At 36.3% G+C, this 18998-nt stretch overlaps 1 protein-coding gene across 2 annotated transcripts in view; it reads right to left on the bottom strand.

Moving 5' to 3' along the window:
• Window positions 1–18998, bottom strand: part of AP-2alpha (adaptor protein complex 2, subunit alpha) — an 86912-nt gene that overhangs the window by 17050 nt on the left and 50864 nt on the right. Inside the window, exons 3-13 of one of the 2 annotated variants that reach the window (XM_071596318.1) lie at window positions 13954–14165; window positions 12950–13038; window positions 12726–12830; window positions 12363–12594; window positions 11540–11648; window positions 10699–10849; window positions 8953–9121; window positions 8720–8857; window positions 7095–7277; window positions 2328–2459; window positions 231–428 (exon numbers count right to left, since the gene is read on the bottom strand). In XM_071596318.1, coding sequence (XP_071452419.1) covers window positions 231–428; window positions 2328–2459; window positions 7095–7277; window positions 8720–8857; window positions 8953–9121; window positions 10699–10849; window positions 11540–11648; window positions 12363–12594; window positions 12726–12830; window positions 12950–13038; window positions 13954–14165 — 1718 coding nt within the window. The remainder of the gene's footprint in view (window positions 1–230; window positions 429–2327; window positions 2460–7094; window positions 7278–8719; window positions 8858–8952; window positions 9122–10698; window positions 10850–11539; window positions 11649–12362; window positions 12595–12725; window positions 12831–12949; window positions 13039–13953; window positions 14166–18998) is intronic. The other variant, XM_071596319.1, reaches the window with a different exon arrangement.

The raw sequence follows: 18998 nt of genomic DNA, 5'->3' as shown, positions 1-18998 counted from the left end.
CACATTCACCTTATGCCAAAATACTGGTGGACTTTTGCAATACCCAAAAGCACATCATCCAACCATTGAAGTACTGCTCAATTACACCTTCCAACCACCAGAAGTAAATTTCCAAAGTACACCATACAGAGAAATAATACAATCTTTACTCCAGCATGATAAAGTAATTTGTTTCCTCTCGAGCATAAATAAATATCATAGGGGTTTACAATTTTTAATGAAAAACTTACCAGTACATCCGTGGAAGCAATGATGCTCAACTGCAAGTATTCTGATGCTCTCTGCTGCAACTCTGCATCAGCACTACGCAAATTACTATGCTGTCTGAATACTTCTTGAACCTGCTGTTTGATTTCTGGGAACAGGTTGATGAACTTAATGTATGTTGACAGCAACAACGCTCTGGTCATTGGAGAACATAGATGATACTGAAAGTGAAACATAATACGGAATACAATACATAAAGAGGGCACTTAAAAACATGAGTCGTGCCGATACCATTTCAGAGAAGAAAAATGCAAGTAAATTAATACTAGTGACTTAAAACAGAGGAGATCTCCACATTAAATATTCCTAATTCTAGCTCAATCTGAATTCCAGCACAATCTCCTTTAAATGGCGAAACTCAACTACAGTAAGCATCAATGAAGATCATAAATGAGTTAACATTTTGTCATTATTTGCATTTGGTATCTGAACTCTCTACAAATCAAAATATTAAAATCTTTTAATAATGACTTTATGAAATCATTGAAATTAACAATTAATCCATTCACTACGTAAGTGTCGTGCACTTACTCCAGACAGGCAAAACACAAATTGATAATACTGTTTACTGACATATTATTGCATTATTCATATTCTCCCTTGCCAGTAGTCAATTTGCATGCTGTGGTGATGTTACAAAAAATAAAATAGCACATTTCTACATTCATGATTATAATCTTTTAACACATACTACGACTGACTTTCACAATTCTTAATTAAATATCAGATGAAGTTGTTTTGACCATTTTACATAGAAGTATCCTCTAATACATGCTTTACTTGATTTCCCCTCAGGGTTTCTACATACATAAGGAATCATTTTAATTTTGATCTTCAATTGAATGTACAAAGAGGAAACAAAAATTGCAAACAGCATTTAATTATATGGGTTAAGACTGGGACCTGAGGGAACGGATGAGCTTACAAGGAAAGTATCTATCAAGGAACATCTTTAATATAAGGGTAAAAAGAAACTTAACATTTCCACCATAAAGATTTAATATTTTACCACCATGGGTTCGATGCTGCGCATCATCATCAGGTCAAAACCATGGTTATGAAATATTAAATCTTTAGGGTGGAAATGTTAAGTTTCTTTTTACCCTCATAATGAAGGAATTCCACAAAGTTCAACCTGAAACTGTTGTTTATCGAATGTCTTTTAATCCATTCATATCTATAAAGAATCATAATAAGTATCCACTGTAATATAATTTAAAAAATTAATTTCTTAAACATTAATACATCGAAATTGTAAATAAAATTACCAATAATTGAAGTTCCTAAGTGTTTTCATAATGTAGTGTCCACTTTACCAGCTACCAAGCCACCAACTAACTTATTAACTGATTTTGTGAATAGAATACTTACAGCAACTCTCCTTAAAAAAAATAATACACCACTTGCATTGATAGGATTGAGCCCTTATGGCTAGTAGTATTGAATGAATGTAAAACTCCTATAGCCGTAAACAGTTTACCTTTCTAGACTAAGTACAAATGAAATTAGTTGGCTAACGCCACAAGTCAAGAAGGGATAAAATGAAAGGGATAAGAAAGGTGAATACGAATACGCGTATTTCGGCCACAAAGTAGCCCTCTTCAGCGTACTGAAGGAAAATCGTCACAACAACACAAGTTGAAGTGAGCTCGTCACCTCACTTTGTGGCCGAAATACACATATAGTATTCGTAGTCAGCTTTCTTATCCCTTTCCTTTTTAACGTCTACCCCTTCTTGACTTGTGGCATTAGCCAACTAATTTCATTTGTACTTTGTTAAGAAAGGTAAACTGTTTACGGCTATTGGAGTTTTACATTCATTCAACACCACTCGCAGGTTATTCATTAATATTAAATATTAGCAATTTTCTGCTAATCTAAATTAATGTGCTTTAAATGCCTATTAAACATACGATTATTATTTCAGTTAAAAAACTGCAATGTAGGAAAAAAATTTTGAGAAAAGACAAGGAAACAGACTACTTGCCAAAGCTTATCAGAACCTTGCCATGATTCTCAGAACTATGTATTCATGTACTATATTGATGTAAAACGCTTACCTTGGAATGCAAAAGCTGGAATTGAACTAAAGGTGAGGAACGCTGGTCACCAGCGATGAGATTACCAAACTCCCCAAGGACATACCCTCCAACTTTAACCATGTTTTCATGGCATGCTGGAGCCTGGAGAGCCTAAAGAGATTAAAATTGAAAATAGAGTTTAGATGAGTAATTTCTTCCTCTGCAATTCCCCTAGGAATGTAAACTCTCTTGCTATTTAATAGCTAAAACTTAACATTAACCCTTACAATGGGAGGATCAGGTCAATGGATAGGTGATTTCCTTGAAATTCATCATTTATGCTTCCCATATCTCCCCGACACAAAAATAAACCCTTTTGGGCATAAACAACCAAAGTTTATGAAATAATTGCATTGAAATATAGAAAAAAGCAAAGATGACCGAGCTCATAATATTATTGTACATGTGATTGAGTGTTGGATGCAGTGGTTATTGCTGGCGTGGCGAAGGTTGCGAGCTCAATGTTACCTTAGTTTCATGTTTCACCTTTTACAGGTTTTTTGCAAATTTTTCTGTAAAGCCTTATTACTATTATTATTATTATAATTATTAGATGCATATTTATTTCTTACATTTTTCATCTCCTGGATAGTAAATTTGAGCTTCATACCTTCTGTTTTTTTGCACTTTTTATCATTTTTTTTTCATTGCTTTTAATATAGATCGTAACTACATTTAACTTCCTTTCACCATGAATTTCACATTCACTGGGGAGATTAACATCATGGTACCAATGAAAACATCTGCATTATTTTCATCAGGAGCACCTTGCACAACTCAACTCACTATAGATGCATTTGTATTTTACCATGCTATCATGAAAAATCACATCACAAAAAATCCTCAATCTGTAACAATCATGTTAAAAACTAATCTAGTGTTTTCATTGTTAATATGAGGGTAATTTGAAAAGTTTTCGAAATGGAATAGAAATAAATGAATTAACTCGGTGAAACATTTTTATTTTTCAATGCAGTCTCCCCGTACACTAATGCACAAAGATGTTCCAATGTTTTGATTCCATCTCGAAAATTATATTCCTTAAGGTCTGCAAAATACTTGTCTACTTCAGCTGTTAGTATAGATGGAAATCTGATGGAACCAAATCTGGTGAGTAAGGTGGCAACAATTCGCATCTTAGTTCACATATTTCTGCCATGGCAACGACACGTGTGTGGACATGCATCGTCTTGATGAAAGATGACTTTCTTCCTTGCCAAGCCTGGCCTTTTTTTGTGCATATTTTGTGGCAGTCGGTCCAGGAGGTTATTGTACAATTGCTTGGTATATGTTTGACCAGTGGGAAGATAATCTATCAGCAGAATCCCTTTGCATCCCAGAAAACTGAAGCAATCACCTTTTTGGCAGACCATATTTGCCTTTGCTTTCTTTGGTGGTGGTGAATGAACATCTACACACTGCTTTGACTGCTGTTTTGTCTCTGGGGTATAGTAGTTGACCAAAATTTCATGTGTCGCAGCAAACCAGTGCAGAAGATCTTGTTGGTTGTTCTTAAAAATAGTCCAAACATTGTTCAGAAATTTCCATCATATAGCAGATAATTTTCTCATATCCAATTCCACGGTTAAAAGGTAATATGCCTGTTCAGATGATATGTCTACAGTTTTAGTGATTTCTCCCACTTTCAGTCTGTGATCTTTCATGACCATTTTATGCACTTATGTAATAATTTCTGGGATAGGGGCACATTTTAGCCTACCATCACGCAGATCATTATTTGAGGTGTCCGGAGCAAACAAACTCGTTTGTCACTCGGCAAAAGTTGCATTTGAAGGAGCAGAGTCCCCCAGAGCATTCTGAAAGTCGGCAAGAATTTTCTTTGCTTTCCTTTCTTTACGAAGTACGAGGGTCATCCGGAAAGTAGTACCCGTTCGTGCCGCATGAAGTGCTGACGACGCGAGTAGCCGCTGGACGAGGTCAGATAGCTTCAGTGGCTTGTCTGCCTTCTCTGAGCCAAGTTGCGTGACGCTAGCATTGCCTGTGTTGTTTCTGTGATTGTTTACAATGTTTAAAAAAATTGAGAACGCCGCCAGTTGTGAAGTGAGGGCAGTGATTAAATTCCTCAATGCAAGAAACGTTCGCCCATGTGATATTCATCGCCAATTAAAGGAGGTGTATGGAGACAATGTAATGGACGAGTCGTCTGTTCGGCGGTGGTGGCGCAACTTCAACATGGGGAGGGGGAACACACACGACGATGAGCGTTCGGGGAGACCGTCTGTCATTACAGACCAACTGGTGAGCTCAGTTGACGAATTCGTGAGGAACGATCGGCGCATCACAATTGATGACATCTGTGAGCATTTTCCCAATGTTTCTCGAACAATTGTTCATGAAATTGTTAAACACCATCTGCATTATGCAAAAATTTGTGCAAGATGGGTCCCTCGCGTATCTCAATGAGCTGGCGGCGAAGGACTATGCAGCAGGAATACAGAAACTTGTCACACGTTATGACAAATGCCTTAATTTGCTTGGAGATTATGTTGAGAAGTAGTTTAAAGTATCCTCTTTCAAATAAAATTTTTTATGTTTGTTAATATTTACTTTTGTGTCTATTTCACGAACGGGTACTACTTTCCGGATGACCCTCTTATTTAATCACTGCTCGAATCTCAATTTTTTTTCCATCTCTAAAATCTCTTCATAGGAACAACAATCAAGAGGCATCCGCACCACAGATGTCTTCCCAAAGCACTGATCGGTTACGTGTTTACTCATAAAGGATTACCCACTACTACATGGTAAACTCGTTGCACTAGCGCTGACATCTGGAGATGATTCCGAGAACCTTTCAAACTACCCTCGTATACACACATATCCCTATAAAATACTTGTAGGAATTTAAAATGGAGTAGTTATAATAGAATCACATGAAATTAAATGAAAAAATCCAAAAAGCCAAAATTTACCATCAGCCGGATGTAAAAATGAATAGAATCCTAAAAGTGAGGATGATAAAGTCACAACAAAATTAAAATATAACAATTGAAAAAGGTAGTCGTGGACTGGAATTGAACTGGTGACTAAAGTGTCAATAACCGAGAATGCCACAATGGGAAGAGAGTAATACATGGGATCATCAACAAAAGAAATGAGGAAGAGGGCAAGGGCTGACCAGGAAGTAACTTACATTTAGGCCTAGCATGGCAGTGGGTAGGGCTAGAGCCACCACCTTCCTAAACATCCCTATACTCAGTACGCATCTTGCTGTGGTAGTGTGCAGACTATGGTTCTTCTATTTCGCTCACTGCAAACTTTAAAAATGTGCGCTTCAATAGAAAATCCCACGAGTTGTGAATCGCGATCTGTGATTAGACTTTTACTGGGAAAAAAACAACCACAAGCCACTCGAAATTCATAGGCAACTTTGAAAAGGGTACAGAGACAGAATAATATGTGAAGTTGGAGTGAGGCAGTGGTGCATTCAGTTTAAAAATGGTGGCACCAATTTTCACGATGAGGACTGTAGTGGTTGGCTTAGTCTTGTGAAAGATGAATTGATGGTATTAATCAACAAAAAATTTGCGAAAATCACCGATTTACAATTATGGATCTCTTGCTAAACGTGGCTAGTGACATAGAGCTTTGACAGTGATGCAGAATTGCATGCTGGTGTAAACAAGTGGTTACAATAAAAGGCATCTTTTTCAGAGATGAAATTAAAAACCTTGTATATTGTTATGATGCCTCATTTGGAATGGCGACTATGTAGAAAAATAGTTAAAGAATGTGTCTTTCAAATGTATATAATAAAACTTTGCCTTCTCACTAGGTTGATGTTTTATTTCAAAACTTAACCTACTTTCTGGAGAGCCATCACTGACAGCTCGCGAGATTTTCTAATGCAGCACACATTTAAACAGTTTGCAGTGCACGAAGTAGAAGAACCACAGTCTGCACTCTACCACAGTAGGATGCGTACAGAGGGTAGGGACGTTTAGACACCAAGATGGTGGATCTAGCCCTACCAACCGCCACACCAGGCTGAAATTCTAGTTACTTTCTTGACAGCCCTGGTATTTACTTAGCAAAAGATCAAGACAGGATTTAGAAATTGTAAGATTGATATTATAAAAGTATTGAGGTCACTGAGAGAAAGGAATACAGAATACAACCAGAATTAGTTTTCTGCCTGAGTGGATTTGGAAAATGTATTTGACAAGTAAATTGAAGACAATGAATGAACCCATTGTAGAAGATAGGAAAATGCTACAGGATAAGGCAAAATCTCCTAAACCTGCATGCATCTCATTCTGCACAGTTGCAGTTGATTTATGGGGAAACATAAAAAGGGTGCCAAATGAAACTTGCTAACAAAAGGTTGTTGATTATTGCCCTATTTTTCAAAGCAGATGAAATCTTTAAGGGAGGCATGCCGAGGATCACAGGAAAGGATGAAAGTAAGTGCTGCTCATCCAGTTAGTCATATTTGTAGAAGATAATATTAATTTGCCAGTCCTTCTGACATAAGAAGGCCAAGTTAAACATAATGGAAGGCAATAAACTACAACCAGTAGAAAATTTTGCCTTCATAGGAAGTATTCCAGATGAAGATGGCAGACGTCATAGGGATATTAAAAGAATAATTCTTTGAGGAGGAAAATCTTTACAAAGAAGAATATGTTGATGGGAATTACTGCGAAAAACAAGTATAATTAAGTGAGAAGCATTATAAATTAACAAATATACTATAATAATTGACCTCAAGAAAGTATCACTTACCTCAAAGACAGTCTTAGCAGCATATCCCTGGACATCATCTCGATTTATGACTATTTGAATAACACGATACCAGACTTCTTCTGACACATAGTCACCTGCAATTCTGATGAGATTCAAGATGACATCCACATACCAGGTATAGTCGGTTGCATACTTTTCAGCTAGGATAGCCACCTTCAGCACCTACAATAACAATGACCAGGGTTTATGTCATAGCAATTTCAACCTTAAATTATATTAAATACAGACAACCCTCTACAATAAAAAAGTCCTCAATCTACCAACAACGACATGTAGATGTAATGAGTAAGCCTATTATGAGAACCACAATATAATTGAGTAATGCCTACATTAGAGTTTATTGCCTCATGGTTCACATGTAAACTGAATAAGTAAAAGCAAGGCCTACATGTTACACCCAAGAGTGATAATCCATCATTAAAAATAACCCAAGATCTGCTTTAAAATAGATGAAAATACTGTACATCACAAAGCCTGCCCTTATAGAATGATTTTGTCACCATAATTCAGCAGCTCGATAAGGTGCTTCATACAAAATATACCAGCAGCAGTAGCATCAGTGAGCCTCAAAATAAGGTGGATGCCAAGTCCAACAGGGACACCTTACCTCATATTTACCAAGCAAAATCATACTGAATTCAAGGGAATGTTAAATTCTAGGGGTGCGTTTCAGCAGGAAAGGATTTGGTCCTTCTACCCTAAAGATTCAGGTTTTTACTCTCTGCATGGGTTTAGTATGAGGCAAAATCTGCCCTCAATTATTAAACACTAATCTTAATCTAATCATAGATTGCAAAAAGGTGTTTGATAGAGTGAATTGGGAAAAACTCTGAGTACATGGCAGAAAATAGGAATATTATATAATATTATAGGAGGGTTCTCTTTCAAAAGTTTCGTTACCATTCTTCATTTACCTGTTACACAATAAAATATAACATTCCAAGTTGTGCTTTTCTTTTTATATCCTGATAGGATACAGTTTGAACCACTGTTTAAATGATTGTAGAAGGTACCTCTATATTTATGCTATTGAAAATCAAACGTGACTTCTGAAATCTTACTTCCAATTATGAGTAAACATGTGAATTGGCCATGGTGATTTAAACAACTAGCATCTGAATAAAATTTATTGAAATTTTATTTTCTGCATTGAAAAATAATATAAAATTGCCATTCTTCCTAATACATTGTATATCCTTCTGAAACAAAAGATTTATAATGGCTCAAATCAAAACAATATTTCATTACAAATTACAACATAAAACATCAGTTTATACTTCAGGCAGACGACTCTAATTAGACTAATATATATGCCAAAGAATACTTTAATAACACACAGTTAAACCACCAATCCTAAAAATACGAAATGCTTAATCAAATGAAACACTATAATAACCCAGTTTTATTGCAGAAATTTATTTTTTTAAATTTGAATGCTTACAATGAAACCCAACCTAAATGTCTTAGTTGGACTTGACCCATCAGCTCTATGGTCATATCTGTTTCCATTTTCTTGCTTCCACATACATTTTTGGCCATTAATCTTAAATGGTATTTTTCTCTGTATTTCAGAAATGATTAAAATATTACAATCTATCACTCACCATTTCTTCCCTAATGGAATAGTCTGCAGTTTCTAAGTAGTTGAGCATTTCTTGTACAATTTCTTCTGCATTGCTCTTGTCACACATAGCGTATAACAAATCTACAGCTTGTTGCCTTACAGACACATCCTTTTCCATCTACGTAGAAAGATAAAAAATTAAATAAACATGTTATCAAAGATTTACAAATGACAAAAACAAACACTTGAAACGTGAAATTTCCAAACATTCACCTTCATGGAAAGAATCACCACTTCTTGATGCTTTTTGACAGCTTCATGAGAAAATTCTGATGTCGCTAGGAGACACATTGACTCAAGAGCAAGATACCGAAGATTGGTTTCCCTATTTGACAAAAACTGACCCAGTTGATTGCATGCTCTAACAAGCAGGTTAGGTTCACTGCAAAAAGAAGAGAAAGAATATAAACATTTTTGCAATTAGGGCTGACTAACTTTGTGAAGCTGCATTTATAACCACCAAAAAAATGGGAGAACAAATAGATCTGTAGCATTATTTAGCACTTTAATAGTGGGTGTATGTTTGTAGCATGACTCGACATTGCACGATATGCAATAAGAATCGCTAACACAGCAACTGAAATATTAATCATATTTTACTGCAAGTTATTATGGATGTTAGACACTTATACTTTAAGAATACATTAAAGCTGTCCAAATAAGGTCTGGCTTAACACACTGGCTTTTAAAAAAAGAGAGAATAGGTATTAGAGAGAGCTTGCATATACACATTACACTAAACATAAACAATTCTTTATACCACAAAACAAAAATCTACCATCACAAATCTTGTGAAGTTTTGGATAAAATCATATTCTGAAACAATGTGTTGAATGAATTTGTAACACAGAAAATTAACACACCAAATAGAGGAAGAAGTGAGTTTAGGGAGGAAACATCAACAATCTAACCATATATGAATGGGAAAATTAGACAAGAAATTAAATATTTGTCAGCATAACTTGTCAACATCCCAATGAACTATAATTTATTAATACAAATGTGGATATACACTTTGTACATAAACAACAAAGGAATTTCATCTACTTTCAACATAGTCATAAAAGATAATTTTTATAATTACCAGGAGTCATAATTTAATTATTTAAAGCAAAAATAAAATGGAGGGAGGATTTAGTTGGAGCTAAATAACTGTCAATCTTGGGGAGAGTTATGGATGCTTTACAATATAATACAGAAGCTACCATACCACAATTAGGCACTTGCCACTGCTCCCTTGTAGATTACTGAATCATTTATCTATGGATTGCATAGTAAGCACATAAATAATTCAATATTCCCTTCCAACTAAGGAGGTCAAGTAAAAAATCAGGAGGCAGTACGTCAAGTTTACCCAATACCACTTGAGCTAATTGACATAAATTCAAAGAAGAGGAGCTAAAAGTAAGAATAAAATCAACCATGGAACAAATTAAAACACAAAAATGCTACTGAAATAGGGTTATCTTTCATTATCAAAAGCAGGATTGTAGGTACAGCTACATGCTACTTATTTTTACAACATAATTCTTGATCTCACCACTATTTTGGAATCAATCAGCATATATCAATGTTGTTCCCTTGAGGAATTTAGTTTAGAAAGTGTAAGAATTTTCAAATAATTTTCATCAATGTTTTGGATTTTTGAAGCTTCTTAGGACTTAATTTTTCTGACTTTACCAGGCTTAGTTGCCATTTTACGAGACCCTATCACTCCGGTTTCAGACTACCAAAGAATTTCAGACAAGAAATAGAAGGTAAAAAGCAGATGATGTGATATAATATGAATTTAAAAATTGCACTCAACTTTGCTTTTAATAATAAGAATTCTGAAAATATTAATCTGGCAAACAAACATCAGGTAAGTACATTCTGCGGAATTAATTTTACACAAGTTTGGAGATCATGCAGAAGGTTAACAAACATCACAGCTCAAAATTAGAATAATAAACAGCTTACCTGTCATTGTGGATAATAAGGCTGATTGCTTCAAAGAGAACAGCATTCTTAGCATTTGAATGCTGAACCTTTTTTGACTTGGGAGGCTCCTGTGCTTTATTCAGTATAGTTTCTAGACATTCATTAAGCCTACCACGAACTCCAGGATCTTCTAAATGAAATGAATGACAATGTATAAAAAGTGTTGCCTCAACTCTTATAAGCTGCAATATTTTCTTTTTACATGGTAAAATAAATTCTAAACACACTCGAACAGCAACAGAAGTAAGATTTCAAATGGATGAAAAATAAATTAATTTTTATAATTTCCCTGACCAGTACCCATTATGCATAACCTACAACATGATTATAAATAACAAATGAACTTAATACATGAAACCCCAAACACATTAAAAAACACAGTGTATATGCCAATTTGTTCGTCATATGAATATCTTTATTATGAGATATAAATACTTGTGAACAACCATCTCAAAATAAACAGTCATGAAGTTTAAATTTTGTAATTTAGAATACCTTAATTATTTGACAAAAATGAATTTTGGTAGCCGTTGATTGGTTGCATGAGTTTCTTATGTGAACCATATAAGAAAATACAAACTTCCTGGGAGTTTACAAATCAGTTTGCAGCCTCTTATTCAAATCATTTATGCTAAAGATGCTTCATTCACCATTTTTTAATGGTTGAGGATTTTAATTCTCATATTATTGAGATTACTGACTTAGTAAATAATACAAAATGATCAATCAGTAAAGGCCATCGAACTCTCATTTACAAGATATCGTCCAGACCCTTTCTTTTACATGCATGGCTGAAATGGGTAATATATCATCTAATTACCTGGAGGGGTGTAATTTTGTAATAGCCTTAGAAGTTTTACAGACAGCCATGGCGCAGGCACAAAGTAATAAGTATAATCTTGAAGATCTGTGTAACTAGCAGTGACGATCTGAAAAAAATTAAAGCACTTATGAAAAAAACTAAATTTATTTCTGACCGCAGTAGTTAATGTGTCAGGAGGATTTTTAAGCATGAAATTTCTTAACTCTTGGCAGTTAAAGACAATATTTTAGGCATAAAATAACTACAATAAACTGCTTTTTCACCTATTATCTTCAGTTCAAAATAACTTTTCCAGGCAAGCAATACTGCATACATTTCAATTAACAAAATTGTATCCACTTGACTCCTAAATTAATTTCATTAAGTAAATTAGAAGCACAAAAAAATACAAACATGAACTTTAGAGGAAATAGAAACATAATTATGCACATGCTTATACACTTAATGATAACTGAAAGTAACATTAATATGAATAGCATCATTACATGCCAAGCCTTTTAAGTTGAATAAGAACAGTTAAAATGAAATTCATCTTAAAGCATAGCCAACTAAAAAAATAGATGGTTCAATTTCTTCACAAAGATTGTTATTAATTCATTGCCACATACTTGTCTAATTACAAATTTCTGATATCTAACAAAACATCAGTACTAATGAGAAAAGTCAAAATCCCAAAATCATAAACAGCAAAAAGTATTAAAAATAAAAATTGAATGTCAGTCGCAGTTAACACACACATGAAAAAAACTCATACAAACCAGTATTATGTAAACAGTAAGCACTACCATTAAAAATGCCATAAAGAAAATAAAATGTATACCCGACTAAGACGAGAGACAGCAAGGCTAACGCAGCCTTTATACTCCTCGGGGTTTTTCTTGACAAGTGCATCAATTAGTGATGTGGCCGCTGTAACAACGCCCATGTGCTGATCATTGAGCAGATGAATGATTCTTGATGTCCACTCTCCACCAGGTATGACCTCCTGACATGTTCGAAACAGGCGAAGCAAGCACAACGCAGCACTCTGCTTCACCACATCCATTGTGTCCCTGAAGAAAAGAAAAAATGTTCAGCAAACATTTTAAACAAAATCATTACATGTAAAATGAAAGAGTCATATTCTATTCCTGCAATCTGCTCAATGAGCATTTAAAAAAATAGTAAATATTTCAATACTCACCCAGATACAAGGAGTTTTGGAATTTCATTTCCAAATGCCTCAGCCATCTCTTTGCTACCAATATTTGCTATGCATTGCAGAGCCAAGTTTACATGAATAGGATTCCTAAAGGGGAACAACACTATCTTTCAGAACAATGATAAATAATTTCTGAAGATAAACCTATAATTTCTATAATGGATATTATCGCTACCAGTATACATGAACATTACAATTAAACTTACCTAGATGATAAGTCATTCTTGATGCTCTGAATAATGAGTTTGATTAGGTCACTGTTGGTATTCACCAAAACTGATATGAACAGGTAACCCTGGAATATAACGAGAATTAATCATGAAGACAGAAAAAATGAAATACTCAAAGAATGAAACATTTGAAATTCACCATGCTTTTACAAAATTACAGGTACGAGGGTCATCCGGAAAGTAGTACCCGTTCGTGAAATAAAGACAGAAAAGTAAATATTAACAAACATAAAAAATTTTATTTGAAAGAGGATACTTTAAACTACTTCTCAACATAATCTCCAAGCAAATTAAGGCATTTGTCATAACGTGTGACAAGTTTCTGTATTCCTGCTGCATAGTCCTTCGCCGCCAGCTCATTGAGATACGCGAGGGACCCATCTTGCACAAATTTTTGCATAATGCAGATGGTGTTTAACAATTTCATGAACAATTGTTCGAGAAACATTGGGAAAATGCTCACAGATGTCATCAATTGTGACGCGCCGATCGTTCCTCACGAATTCGTCAACTGAGCTCACCAGTTGGTCTGTAATGACAGACGGTCTCCCCGAACGCTCATCGTCGTGTGTGTTCCCCCTCCCCATGTTGAAGTTGCGACACCACCGCCGAACAGACGACTCGTCCATTACATTGTCTCCATACACCTCCTTTAATTGGCGATGAATATCACATGGGCGAACGTTTCTTGCATTGAGGAATTTAATCACTGCCCTCACTTCACAACTGGCGGCGTTCTCAATTTTTTTAAACATTGTAAACAATCACAGAAACAACACAGGCAATGCTAGCGTCACGCAACTTGGCTCAGAGAAGGCAGACAAGCCACTGAAGCTATCTGACCTCGTCCAGCGGCTACTCGCGTCGTCAGCACTTCATGCGGCACGAACGGGTACTACTTTCCGGATGACCCTCGTATATTCCAAAGAATATTTTATTTTTATTTTTAACAAGAATATCTTAAATTAGAAGGCACTTACTATCTGTTTTTCCGAGTATTTATTTGAGGACAGCAGGTTAACTGCCTCCATGTGACCAAAATCAATATCATGACCAAGTAAGAATATAAACAGAAGTTTGCACACATATTTCTTCTTTTGGTAGCCATCTAATGTTTTGTCTCCTTTGAATTTACTCCTAATATTTGCTAATTCTTTGTTTATCCTTTTTATTTCCGCTTCTTTGCTCTTGCCTGGAACAAATAATGAAAGAAGAAATTTTCAATACACTCATCAATGCAATGAAACAGAGGGATACCCCAAAGATCAAAATTTTCAGCCATGACAAAACATATCACATGAAAAAAAATTTAATTTTCATTAAACCATACCATCAAATAAACATTTGGAATTAGTATAAAACCAGTGTAGAATTTCTATTTTTTTGCACTAACTTTTTTACATCACAAAATGTACCAATGGCTTTCCTATGATTTGATCTTTTCCTGTAGTTTGGCAGTACCTACTTCATGTTAACAACGTTTCCTGGTCAAAATCTTACTCCCAAGAGAACATTAAGAAACATTTGTTTATCATCATTAATGGCAGTTATCTTAAGTATGTTTTGGATGGACACATTGACAACCCATGCCTACATTTCCAAAGGTCATCTACTCTTGACACAAGACAAACATCACTAAAATATCCCCTTCAATTCTGCATACTTTCTACCTCCCTCCACCTTGCCCAACATATCTATTCATTTGCTTTTGCATCTTCTCCAACCTAATGTTCTCTCCTTTTATCAATCTCCAACATTCTATCTCTATTCAGCGCCAACATCTACATTATGGATGTTCTCATACATCTACATCTACTCAATACCCTACAAGCCACCACAATGTTATAGGGTGGGAGTTGTTAGGGCACCACCCATAATTAAGAAAAAAAAAACACACGCAAAAGCCACAAATTTATACAATCCATTAACAAAACATGGTATACATTCATGCAAAAACCCTTACAACCCACACACATGCAAACACAAAAACTATCAACTAACATACACATGTACCTAAAAATATACCTGATGCCTTTGCAATGTTTAATTTTGTTCCGATTTGTAAATTAAATGTTTTTAATATTTCTAAAGTGACTTTGGTTCCTTACTATTACGATTCCTGATTGTTCGGGGAAAGAATGAGTATTTGTATCTATCTGTACTGGCATCTATCTCCCTTACTTTATCTTTGTCGTCTGATCTACCTAGATAGTGTGGGGCCACAATAATTCATTTAGTGCCATTGCTGAACTCGTTTGTTCTGAACCTTTCTACAAGTTAAGTCTCACTGGTTCTCTTCGTATCTCAAGCTCCCAGCCTAAATCCTCTAAGAGCCCTAGATATGTCACACTTGTTCTTATTATAACAATTTTTAACGAATCTGGCGGATTTTCTCTGGACTTAATCTAATTCTTTTGGCCAAATTTGCCCTCATGGATCCCAAATACTTGCGGCATATTCCTGAAGAGGTCTGTCTAACTAGAGCAGAATATCATCTCTCCTTAACTTTTGTCAGAGGATGATGGGCCTTAAAAAAGCGAACAAGAAGAACGAGATGCTATTGTACTGGCTTCCCACCCAGAGGCCCCGGGTTCGAATCCCTGCGGCGTCGAATATTTTTCAGTGGCATCTCGATCCCTACTTGAGGTGCTTAGTGGAGGGCACTTTGAGTGAGCATGCCATCCGTCAGATGGAACGTTAAGCTGTGGATCCCTTTGCACCTTTCATTAAGGGCAGGCTAATGCTGACACCGGGTTTCTCTCCACCCTTCATTCTTTCTCGTCCATCCCTAATGGTGCAAATGACCTTAACGGTCGGTCAACTCCCCTAAATACTACTACAAAAAGCAAACAAAGGTGGAGAAGGTCAGAAAGTACCCTACAACTATTGATCTATAATACATCTATGATGAGCTCTAAATTGATATCTCATTCATGATACTCTAACACAATCCTAACATTCAATATCTCTTTAAGGATTATCTACCTTAGTGATCAAGACATAAATGAGGAAATAACATATGCAACACTAAATCCATTAAGTCATTTGCTTCCACTGGATAGGACTGCCTGCAGCAAAAGCACCAGAAAATTTTCTCAACGGCTAAGATAAGAGACAGTCATGCAGGATGGGTTAAGAAAAATAAGACAAGTCATCCTGACGTACGGGCAACCCACACGACACGTCATAGAACCGCATCGCATAATCTGACGTACTGCCAAATGGCAAAGAAAAAAATAATATATGCATGGGAGAAAGGAGAGACGTAAACATGATATTATAATTCATTGAACCCAATCTAAAAGAGATATTAATTTGCAGATAAACCGTACATCAACTTAAGACTTGTTGCAGATACAAGACCCCAACTGTTGTTCCCTGTCCCCCATACACCAATTTTTCTTAATAAGGATAAAAATACCAATTTTTGAACTCCACCTTGGGAACTATTTTTTCCTAGTTTCGTTCTAAGAAAAAACAACTTGGATTCGGTCTGGTACGTTCAAGCTTGTTCTAGACCAGGGATCGGGAGTGGCGGATACATTAGGCCCCACCCACCTCTTCGCCCTCCCCTCCGAAGAGAGAGAGGAAACTTTTATGTCAATTGTGAAGAGAATAAATGTCTTCTAATACCCGAAGACATATTTAAATCGAGCAATTAAATAATTTTGTTAACTACTCTGGTGCCATATTTTTTTCCTTCCCTCACCGTCCAACACACATTTTTTTTACTTATTAGTACCGAATTTAACATAACCACGAAACTCGACAGAAAACATTAAGCAAAATTTATTTTTTTTAGCAAATTCACATCCTCGATGTTATGCTACCGAGTCCCTTCCATCACTTTCTCTCCGCAAAAATCCTCTACCTGCCCCTGGGGGTCCACAACCTTGTCTATTGCCAACATTGTACTGCTGTACTGTAATGTACTGCAGAGCATCCGCACATTGTTGTAATTAGATTACCGCAATACAAAAAGGGCATTTTACAAGGCGTCCAAGCGATTATAATGCCCGAAAATCGCAGACAAGGCCTGAAAACCTTTGTGGTGTTGTTGTAACTCCGGTCACTCTTAGCCGACCCGCTAGACACGCACGTGCAGGAAATTATCGCAAAGCGTTCATCGGCATGATTAAAGGTCTCCAAAATGCCGCTGACAGAACGCAGGATACTAGCTCGGAGTGGCAGATTAAATGCGACTATTAAAAATCAGGTCACACCCCATTTGGCGAAAAATATTACGAGACGTAATCATTTAAGTGCTACAAGGACATCGGGGTGCACGACAGCTTCTATCAATGTTAAGTATATGAATTAATGTGAATCCATGTTTTTTCAACGCCAGAAACACAAGTTATTTAATGTCATTAATCTATTGCTGAGCAAAAGCCCACGCAATCAAAATAAATTATGTAAAACGACGAAATGCCAGTGATATATCAAAGTATATTAATTTGATGCAAATTTCGGCCCCTACGACGTTGCCATAAATCACTAAAAAATTCTCTGTACGCTTGAAACAGTGCAACGCCCGACTTATCACAGATGAATCGTTGTCCTTGTCTTGGAGGCAGAGGAGGCGGAGATGGGAAATGGGTGAAGAGAGGGTTGTTTGCCGACTGATGGTGGAATGGGGTTGGGAAAGCAGAAAACACCAGGTATCAATTATCCGAACCCACATTTTAGTGTCTAAGATGTTTCGGGTGAGTACCATATAGAAATTTAAAGAAAATAGTGATATTAAGTAAGAATATTGGATCCGGCACGAGGATAGAACCGAAAACAACAGCTCTTCATCATATATACTATTGGAATAGGCAACGTTGAGCCGAAGATGGCGTGGAAATCGGCAATTTGGATGATGAAGTCTTTAACATTACGAAATTCACGTTTATTCAATTAACACGATCCAAACCAAGCGTCCGTAATATTTTTTCGCAGTGATGGCCTTTCGCCGGTAATGGCGAATTCAGGATTTTAGGATTCAAGATTACTTAACTGGGATTAAAACCTGGACCGCTAGATATCAGACCGAACGCATTAGAAAGCCAGTTTAGCTACGGAGGCATTCCCTTGCACTGTGTATTTCTAAAGGCTTCAATTAAAAGGACATTCTCCTCTTTTACTAAATGACGCTGTGTTAATCATCAGTCGCCAGTACACTGACTCAGCAGCGCCTTGGGGCGCAGGTCTTATCTCGTGCTGGCCATGTGCTGGCGTTGAACGGGCACGTGGTAGCATGTCACAATGGGTTGGTCTTGCTATTTTCTAGCTCCATGAAAATTTAAGAGACCTCTCCTTTCTGTAGCATTCCTTTTTGCCAAACTAACATTACGGTATACCAAAAACTGCACGCGGGTCGCGCAACTTTTCCATTTTGGGATACAAAATCTTTAGTTCATTAATATAAGCTAAACCCTCTCCATTTTTTTCGGAAAAAACACAGCGGTGAACGATAATCTCGGACTGCAAAAGTACTGGTCAATGTAGTGAAATCTATCAATTTAAGTTTTCCGAATCAAATTTCCGTGGCGTTTTCACTGACAAAAGATTGATAATTTTTTACACACAGCAACTTATATGATACACAGATCTACATACGCGTATAGATGCATTGAGCATCGTACTACAACCATTATAAGGATTCCTGACCGAATGTCAAATTTTAATCGGAGAAAAAGACCGAGTTTTCACGGAAAAGGGAGCACGAACATCATGCAATTGTTATATATTAACATCGATGATTTGAAAATAACGTTGATGTGCAGCTACGTACATCATGCAAGCTGAGCCGGCCCAGAGCCCAAAAAATATTGCGCTTCAATCCACCACTTTCGAGCCAGAGTACTGCTGGTAAAAATCAATCCCAAGCAGCCTAGAAAATACTCATTTCTCCCGTCTTTTAGGCATCAAGGAAACCAAATCCCGATCTAGAAATTCATCCCTGAAATATTATGAACCCGAATGTCTTCCAAAATTTCCAGGAAACCCGCCGGCGCTGGTTTAATATCCCATGTGCGTG

The sequence above is a fragment of the Hetaerina americana genome, unplaced genomic scaffold, assembly GCF_022747635.1.
Source record: "Hetaerina americana unplaced genomic scaffold, ioHetAmer1.1.p SCAF_8, whole genome shotgun sequence".
NCBI classification, from domain to species: domain Eukaryota; kingdom Metazoa; phylum Arthropoda; class Insecta; order Odonata; family Calopterygidae; genus Hetaerina; species Hetaerina americana.
This window is presented reverse-complemented; position numbering and strand designations above follow the sequence as displayed.